A 9786-nucleotide genomic window follows, 5' to 3' on the forward strand; every position below is an offset into this window, starting at 1 on the left:
ATACAAAAGAAAAATAAACAAAGGGAAACATTATTCGTTTCGAAGAAGCAAATATTATGATAAGCAACAAAATTTTTCTCATATTTTTTGAGATTTCAATAGCATCATTATTTTTTTAATGAGATGATTACATTAACGTAGTAATGTAGTTTATAAAAAAACAAATTCAACCCTATATTATATCTTGAGATGACCTTAAAAAAACATTTAAAATATCATATTTATATAGAAAAAACCAAGTCAACTAAATGCGTTTTTGAATATAATATTTATTTAATTTTAGATGTTCAAAACGATTACTGTTAACTTCCATAAATTTTCGAATACAACAAATAAATGATTGCCTTGTACTTTTAATAAGTTCCGGGGTGATGACGGCCACTGAATTCTATTTTGTATATTTTCTGGTATTGTGAATATTACAATAAACTTTATTTTTTAAATGTCCTCATAAGAAAAAATTAATTGGCATAATTAAGTCTAGCGATTATGTATCGCCATTTAAAAAAAATGGTGATGATATTGAAATCTAAAAAAATATGATTTTAAGAAAAATTTTTTGCTTATAATATTTGACTCTTTGAAGCGAATACAATTCTTCCCTTTGGTATTTTTTCATGTCATTAAAAGTAACTGAGATATTCTAAATGATCGACAGAAAACATTTTGTATAATTAAGAAATCAGATATAAATATATTCAAAATAATGTCGAATTTTATTCGAAATCAACAGCTGCCTTTTATTTTTAAAATCCACTTTCTTTTATCCTTCGCATTCATTAACTTTTAACAACGCTTTTCACAGCGTTGTTTTTTATGGAAAATTACGTGTGAGATATAGCGCAATTTCGAATAAATTCTAATTAATAAATGAAGTAAAAAGGGCCAACGAGCCAAAGCTTGGGTGTTGTATCGCTCCAAAAAATATATTTATTAATTTCACAATTTCATGACGATTTAAAGAACAAACGTTTCGACCCCGAACGAGTCATTTTCAGTGTTACTATAAATTAGTTAATGCTTAACATAAATTAAAACCATTACAATAACTTGATACGCTCACAATCCGCATTTACATAATCGCATTTACATAATCAAATTCTAATTAATTATACGGCGATTAATACAACCGATAGATTTTGCTTAAATCAAAATGTCACTATATCACATGTAAAAGTATGTAATTTGATATTTTTAATTTAGTTTCTCTCTCCATGTATTAAACAACGAAAGATTAATCATTATATCTATATGTTAACAAATGCTACAGGAAGCTACAGGCTATTGCTCGATAAATTCTTTGCTGCTTATGCATATTTGTTGCACATCTGCGGCAACAATGAAGAATGGTCGAAATATTGGCTAAAGAGGCTGAAGTTTATTTATTTGATTTCAGCGTATTTATCCATGACGATTCAGGTATAATCAGACAATGATCGCTTATTCAACAGCATTGGCTTTGACTAGTCTTCCTTGATAAAAGTCGATTGGCTGAATGTCAGTGAGGTATCGTAAAATTTCGCGCGGCCTTGACGATTCGTACTCGATTATCGTTGTAAGTCTACAACGTTTCTGCATATATATTTGTCTGAGCGCAGCACGTTCATTGCTCACAGTTTCGACTTACCCGTCGCATGTGACAGTTAAACATTTTTAGACTTTAGTAAAATTAGAGCATGTCGCGCTCGCAGATCAAATAACTTATTGCTGTATCTTTCTAATTTTTGACTGCTATTTCAAAGTGTTTTAATTGAATATATATCGGTGAGTACATTAAATACAAAACCTGTGTGAAAAATGAATGTAGAGTGTAAATAACTGAAATGTACAAAGTTCTTATTTTCTACTTTCAAAATTTGCGATTTAAATCGATTAAGTTATTGTCAACATTTCTAATATAAATATTTGTGGCAAATAACTTAATATAATATAATATAATGTAATAAATTTAATATTTGATATAATTTAAGACCAGTGGTACAAAAAATCATAAGTAGCAAAACGTGGGCAATAAAAGTAAATAACATATCAACATTTTTTATTTGTTACTACTTATACCTTACATTTTCTATGGTGTTGACCGATTTGCTTACAGATTTGCTTGCGCCTTACTATTCACTTTTCAATGCCACTAGTCACTGTGAGAATTCTTTACTTGAAAGGTCAGCGAACTTAGAAAATACCTATTATAAAATCTATTAGGTATAATAGAATAAAAAGCGATTGAATTATTGCATTTACATTAAATTTCTGTAGTTGTTTAAACGAACTTTTATTTATTTCAAAAACGTGATAAGATAAAAAAAAGAATATTAAAATGTAATACGCATTTTACATTCATGATCGCATGTTATACGTGCCTATCGTGCGTATACGCATATCGCTTACATATATTTTACATTATGCATACCATTATGTCATAATGTAAATCAATGCAAATCAAATTAACATGTAAAGTATACATTAACTCATTTAGCTTTGTCTTCATATTGCGGAAAGACTACATGATTCCTTTAGTCTTTAAGTATAGGTATGTACATTTTATGTTAAGATATACTTTACATGTTAATTAATTACACGACATGCACGTACACGCGGATACAAACGTGAGAACACGTATTACATTTTTATTTTTTTTTCTGATTTTATTACGTTCATACGAAAAACGTAACAAAAGTTCGTAAAATTATATATAGGTCATATAATTTTATTTGAAAGGACTGACGACGTTAAATTTATTTAAAAATGCAATATATGTAGATTTATCGTATTATCATATTTTTATCCTTAAATTGTAAAACTTTTTTTTATTTGAAACATTAAAAAAAATAATTGATACTTTTAATAAAAATTTAAAATAAATTTCACTCTGTGTAAATTTTTATATATTTTTAAAGTATTTATATGTAGATATATATTGTATATATTAAAGAATAAAATAACATCATTTTTCAATACCAATAACATTCGAATTTTAGTACTTACAAAACAGAATCTCGATTCCTGCCGCCAATTTATTGATGTCAGCAGGCTTTTTCATATTTCTGACGTCAGTTAGACGTTTGCTGACATCAGATGTTAGGTATATTCTGTGTGCAATATGTTGTTTTTCTGCCATCAAGCATTAACGGCATGCTGATCTGCCCAAAATATGTCTCTGAAAACTTGGTTATGTGTGTGTATAACATGAACATAAAAAAATAAAAATTAAAAAGACAAATAATTTTAAATACTTACAAAAATTAAGATGTAAACGGACAAATTTATACAAAGGAAATTAATTTTGAGAAAAATTTAATTCTTAAACTTGACATTGACTCGAATAGTTTAATTTTGGTCGACCAACGATAAGCAATAAACCCTTCTTTAAATCATGATTAACTAAAAAAAAACTTACTTTTTTGCTTTATTAGAAAATTTATGTCGCCACATTCTGATTCAAATATCATTTGTCAATTTTAATCTAGCAAGATCTAGTTTTAATAAGGCGCTTTAAAAATCGCATAATTATATGTTATACTGCTTGATTGCAGTGTCTAGCACCAATAATTTTCGCAGATCAGAATCTAGATGGCCCCTCTTCACTCTTCTTACCCTCGCTACACGATATTCAAGCAATCTACCTTCAAACCTTTACACATATTCCTGTTTTGCATATTAAAATTTCTTAACCAGGCATTGCCAAATAATGATTAGGAAATAGTAAATACAGTTTAGGAATCCAGTTGACCATAGAAATTACGTAGGTATCTTTTATTTGAAAAAAGTGGTTCGAGTTAGTTCCTTTAATTATAACTTGTTTAATGAACCGCTAAGAATATACATATATTGAAAATAATTGCAAAAACACTTGAGAGTAATAATGAATTATTTAGATAATTTGTGAAGAAATAAAAATAATAAAAATTTGATGTCAAAATATATCCAAATAACAGTTCATAGTTTTATTAGCGCAATTGAATAATGAACAATTAAACATTTACTTTTACTTTGTAAAAAGTAAATATTTTAATTATTCAAACATAGATAACAAAACTTTATAACTTCTTTTACACAAGTTTTAAAGAAATTATAAATTTTATAAATTCTAATAAAATTATAATTTAATTATTAAAGATTTAATTGACAAAAATTGAAAATTATTGAACAAAATATTTAACAAATTTGTTTGATATTTACGTTAAGAAAGCATCAAATAATTAATAAATAAACTAATGCTAATTGCATTTATAGGTTTCTTGAAATGTAATGAAGACAGATGCCATAAAACTTATATCAAATAATATTATCGGCACTTACAAGTTATAGTTTACAATCACAAGTATTGACAATATGATAAAAAAATGAAAATGGATATGAAACTTGTTTCCTTCATACTTATGCTTACTGTAGTGTTTCTGGAAGCAAAAATAAATCTCTGGGGAAAATTATCATTTTCTCAGAAAGCAGTACTTAACTATCTGTTTCCTAAGGAACCCGGTATAGTGAGAGTAAGGAAACCAGAAGATATTAGAACAACAAAAAACAATGTTACCACATTGGATTTTGTAAGTACAACAAGATTGTCTTTTAATATTTTGTCTTATTAAAGGCACATTCGAAAAATTAATATCGTGGTTTATATCAGATTAATTATTTATATACAAAAAATCTTCTATATAAGAAAACATTTTACTGTATTAACGATTGTATAATAACTAGTAACAACAGTTATTAGTTAAAGTGTTTTTTGTTCAAGCAACAAAATATTAAATAAAATAATGTTGTCTATAAAAAAATTTTAACTCCATGCTAAATTGAATGGAATGTTAAAAAAAAAAGATTTAAAAATTGTTAGAGAATTACGTGTAAAATGTTATAAGATCATTGCAAAGTTAGGCTTTTTTTTAACATTCCATTTGTCTGCGCAGATCGGTTTAGTAGAGAGATACGGTTATCGCGCCGAGGAGCATTACGTCACAACGGAAGATGGTTACAACTTGGTAATACACAGAATATCAGGAAGTCCTTTATCTAAGAATCAACAGAGGAGAAAAGTAGTGTTCCTTCAACATGGTATCTGGTGCACGTCTGACTGCTGGGTATTGATCGGTGCTGGCAAAGATCTTGGTAAATGTGACCGTTAATACATAATACGTTAGTTCTTAAAAAATATTAAAGTATATTAGGCGGATTTAGAATTATTTCGTCTAACGACATGTATCTTCAAGCAAAACTTTTTATTTTTTTACTTTCTGTTCATTCTAAGTCCATATAAGACCTTTCGTGGCACATAGAACAACGTTATTCCTATGGATGTACGAAAAGTGAAATTATTAAGTACAGTATACAATATTATACAGATTGATGTAAAAATTTAAAGAAATAACAAATAATACTAACAGTGTTATTAGCTAATAGCACAAACCGTGGAATTTTCAATATTTGTAGTCACAGTTCTAATCACGATCTAGCCACAGACCTATACATTCATTCACGCGAGCGCGCGTGTGTATCCATTCAGAGACGAAAATTGAAGTTTATGATCAACACATTCACCTTCACGTCAGTTGATTTCAAGGACCTACAATAAGATCAGTAAAACAATTTAGGTAGTGAAAGTTTCGGCAAATATTTATTGCAAAAAAATACAGATCAAGTGCAATTAGTACGTATATGATATATCTATATATACATTTAGAATAATAGAATTTTTCAGATTACAAAATATACCATATTTTAAAAAACAGATACTGTATATTTAGAATAAATAGAAAATGTTTAATAGAACTTTATATCACGATAAATATGTATCCCAATAAAGAGAAAAATCAATTACATTTTCATTAGAAATTATGGCTATTAGTTAATTGAATAATATAACAAGAAAACTAATTATGTATCATTATATTGTGTTACAGCATTTTTATTGGCTGACCAAGGATACGATGTATGGCTTGGAAATTTTAGGGGAACTGCTTATTCTAGATCACATATAAAAATGTCTCCACGAGATAGAGACTTTTGGCAATTTAGGTAAAATTTTATTTTACAAGTACTATTTTAAAGAAATATGTTTTATTAATTTTAATTTTTTATTATTTTAAATAATTTTAGTTTATACTATTACATTTATCATACTTTTCTATTTCTTCCATTTTGTTTAATTCAAAAATTAGGTTAACTAAAATTTCTAATTAAAATCAATTTTTCTTTAATAAAAAATATGATGCTAATACTGTGCATTATAGATGTATTATATCATGTATAAGTTTCGATATTCTCGTTAAGAAAAAATCGACTCTAATTGAATTTAATAATTTTTAATAATTATTCCGTGGTTTTATATTAGCACTGAAAAAGAATAATAAAAGAGAAAATAAGAACGTATATTTTCATTGTCTAGCCAACACGAGATAGGACTTATAGATGTACCAACTATGATCGATTATGTACTTAATTATACAAAACAAAAAACTCTGCGCTACATCGGTCACTCGATGGGAACCACCATATTTTGTATTTTACTATCTATGAAACCTGAATACAACGCAAAAATAGAATTGGGAATTCTCCTCGCTCCGGTCGTCATGTGGAGAGAATTAGCTCCCCTTTTGGAAACTTCACGTAATATAATACCAAAAATTCAGGTAAAAGAAATATCAAAATTACATTTTAAGAAAAATAAAGATATAATTTTACATATTTTATAAACAGTATTTTAATAAGAGAATAATATTAATAGCAGCTAGCATTATTTTAGTATTATATTTATTGATATATTATATTATAATAGTTAATACAATTATGTACAGGCTATTAAATAACTAATTAATTTAAAAAATATTATGTTATATAATGTTATGTTGTATTTTACATCAAATCTTTTTCTTTTATATTTGACATTTTTTAAATAAAATTTTTATTGTAAATATTATTTATTATTTATTACATTAGCCGTACAAATTAAGTATTTCTTGTATATCTGTATTATAATTGATGCGTTTTAGTAATTGTATATTGATTCTTACTATAGTATTATTTCGTCATTAATTGTACATTTCAGAAGCTGCATGCTGTACATATATATACTTGTTTTGTATTTTTCTCTTTATATTAGAATAAGATTATAACCTGTACAAATTGTATTTATACAATTCTTTTGTGTTTACATTTTTATATTTATGATTATATTTGTTTATCAGGAATATCTTGAGTCTAATGACATACATGAAATAGCTTCCCTGTCGTCAACAAGCATTAGGGTTGGAAGAACACTGTGTAAAGATAAGGCAATTACTCAGCCTATCTGCTTTGCCATATTATTTCTGGTTGCCGGATCCGATCCAGCACAATTTAACACTGTACATTGAATTTCTAATTCAGCACGATTTTGCTAATTCTAACACTGCCATGCACTTCTATTTTATTTTTTAAGGACTAAAAATTACAAAGTAAAATTTATTCCTTATAAATTTATTTTCTACATTTTAATATACAACAAATCAAAATTGTTTCTAATAAAGTCATTCATTGCAGACATCATTACCAGAAATATTATCAAATTACCCGGACGGTAGTTCCGTGAAAACATTACTTCATTATTATCAAAATGCTCTTACAAGTAAGTATTTTCTTCAAATATATAACAATACAAACTATTGCGTTAATTATGAAGAAAGAAATATGCGTATCTAAAATGTTGTTTATTAATATTATACAGGGCCCGCCATCAAAATTCGGACAAATTTAAATTCGAAGTTCCCGTCTCATTTGACTTTATCGGTAGGTCGTTATTGACGTTTGGACAAATCAGATGTTTGTAATAAGCGTGCATAACTTTAAAATGTCGGAGCAGATAAGATTCGAGTGCGGAGTATAACCGAAGAGTGGCAACAATTGAAAGCTTTCGCGCTGAAAGTTTGCAGACCGAAATTATTCGATTTTTTGGGTACCCGAAGAATTGAATATAATTTTGGTCTGCGAACTTCCAGCGCGAAGGCTTTCGATTATTGCCACTCTTCGGTTATACTCCGCACTCGAATCGTATCTGCTCCGACATTTTAAAGTTATGTACGCTTATTACAAACATCTGACTCACTTGCCTAAACGCCAACCTACCGATAAAGTCAAATGAGACGGGAACATCAAATTTAAATTTTTCCGGATTTTGGTGGCGGACTCTGTATTATCAGTTTTTATTTTTACTTTTTTATTATTTTTGTTAATTATATGAAATAACGGCCCCTATAGTACTTCGGTTAATCTCAATCACATTATATTTTATGGTTATCTAAATAAAAATTAAAGGAAGATGTTTAAAAAATCAAAAAGTAATTATAAATATCTAAAAACAGAGGCGTTATTAATGGACACTATTTTAAACCTTACAGCATCTTGTTGAAAGCGTTGTTCTTTGCTTGCCCATCAAGCATGTGAGTGAGATGAATGAAAACCTGAAAATGAGCGTTACCTTGAAATTGAGTGAATAACACGCTTTCAAAGACCGTAATCAAAATTTAAAAGAGTTCCCATTAATAATACTTTTGTTTTTAAATATTATTCTTATTTAAAAATGTTTCTTATCAAGCAAGGTATAAACTATTAGAGATGAGAAGATTTTTATATTTTATCAACAGAAAAACGCGAATTAATATCTACGTTCATAAAGCTTAGCAATAATAATTTACGGTATTCGATGTTTAATAATTTTATATACTGTGATTTTGAAATACATTTATTTTTTCAACAAATTAAAATTTTTTGGAAATCAGAATAAAGTTCTGCAACTCAAAAATTACATAAAAAGAACATACCGCTTTTAAGAGCCAAAACTCGACATTTTGTTTAACATCTTCCTTTGCAAATATCATTTGATTTTAATCTCATATTTATGTAGACAATATTGATTGCTGCAGAGAGATTTCAAGCCTACGACTATGGATATTTCGGCAATTACAAGCAATACAGACAGTTCACGCCCATAATTTATGATCTTAAAAACGTTATTGCACCCTTGGCCTTATTTTACGGCGCTAATGATTTGCTTGCTTTAAAACCGGTAAGGTCACTTTTGTTTTTTACACAAAAACGTCCTTTGATTAAAAAAGATATTGAAAGATAAAGAAATAAAATTTTATAAATTATATGTATTATTCTAATATATTTATAGTAAAAACTTTATCTATTTCGTGAAAACTATAATTGACAATTAATTAAAGATTGAAAATATTCTTTCTTTATAAAGAATTTAAAATTATCTTGAGTTTCTAAACAGACCCGCATGATTTTGTTTTCGTAATATTATACGGAATACTTTCTCTCACTCTCCCCTTCCTTCATTCCCTCTCTAATTTCCCTCTCTCCTTTCGTCTTTTCCTCCGTCTATTGGCCTCTCTCCCCACTCTCACTTTTTTAGTCCATATTATTATTTATATATATGAAAATAATCTTTAAAAATAATTGTTTACATTTCTCAAATTATCTATTATTATTTTATGATTTTTATAGTTTTACTAATTTTATATTCTTGCTTCTAGAATGTCCTTGAGACGTATAGGAACTTGCCGAATGTTATCGTGCTGGAGGAAAATCCATACAAATTATTTAATCATTTGGATTTTTTATGGGCCATCGATGCTAAGACTCTAATATACGATCGTGTGATAGAATTACTTCAGAAGTTCGATAATCAAGCGTGGATAATTGATAATGAATTCTTCTATGTCTGATTCTGATGCTTTCTTTTTAACAAATAATTGAGATGCGGAAACGCCAACGCGATACAAAGCGGATCTTGATGTTTAA

The 9786-nt window shown here is 27.6% G+C and overlaps 1 protein-coding gene across 3 annotated transcripts; it reads left to right on the forward strand.

Moving 5' to 3' along the window:
• The first annotated feature begins 1605 nt into the window (after window positions 1-1605).
• LOC105456798 (lipase 3-like) lies at window positions 1606-9779 on the forward strand. Of its 3 annotated transcripts, none has more exons than XR_975287.1 (10): window positions 1606-1764; window positions 2096-2162; window positions 4234-4547; window positions 4911-5109; window positions 5901-6015; window positions 6386-6629; window positions 7185-7343; window positions 7519-7603; window positions 8879-9040; window positions 9519-9607. XR_975287.1 is itself a non-coding variant. In XM_011701109.1 (10 exons), exons 3-10 carry the CDS (start codon window positions 4344-4346, stop codon window positions 9708-9710), a joined length of 1341 nt encoding a protein of 446 aa, XP_011699411.1. In that variant the 5' UTR covers window positions 1606-1764; window positions 2096-2162; window positions 4234-4343; the 3' UTR covers window positions 9711-9779. The 3 variants fall into 3 exon arrangements, 2 of the variants coding, with proteins under 2 accessions (XP_011699411.1, XP_011699412.1); XM_011701109.1 differs by having other exon boundaries at window positions 8898-9040; window positions 9519-9779; XM_011701110.1 differs by lacking the exon at window positions 2096-2162 and having other exon boundaries at window positions 8898-9040; window positions 9519-9779.
• The last annotated feature ends 7 nt before the right edge of the window (window positions 9780-9786 follow it).

This window comes from Wasmannia auropunctata, unplaced genomic scaffold (assembly GCF_000956235.1).
Source record: "Wasmannia auropunctata unplaced genomic scaffold, wasmannia.A_1.0 LD335556.1, whole genome shotgun sequence".
NCBI lineage: Eukaryota > Metazoa > Arthropoda > Insecta > Hymenoptera > Formicidae > Wasmannia > Wasmannia auropunctata.

What these genes read in the sequence shown, in the direction of transcription:
- LOC105456798 (XM_011701109.1), top strand. Translation starts at nt 4,344, where the DNA reads ATGAAAATGGATATGAAACTTGTTTCCTTCATACTTATGCTTACTGTA. An exon ending in ATATAATACCAAAAATTCAG is followed by an intron (nt 6,630 to 7,184) that starts GTAAAAGAAATA and finishes TTTGTTTATCAG; the next exon opens with GAATATCTTGAGTCTAATGA. An exon ending in ATTTGCTTGCTTTAAAACCG is followed by an intron (nt 9,041 to 9,518) that starts GTAAGGTCACTT and finishes TCTTGCTTCTAG; the next exon opens with AATGTCCTTGAGACGTATAG.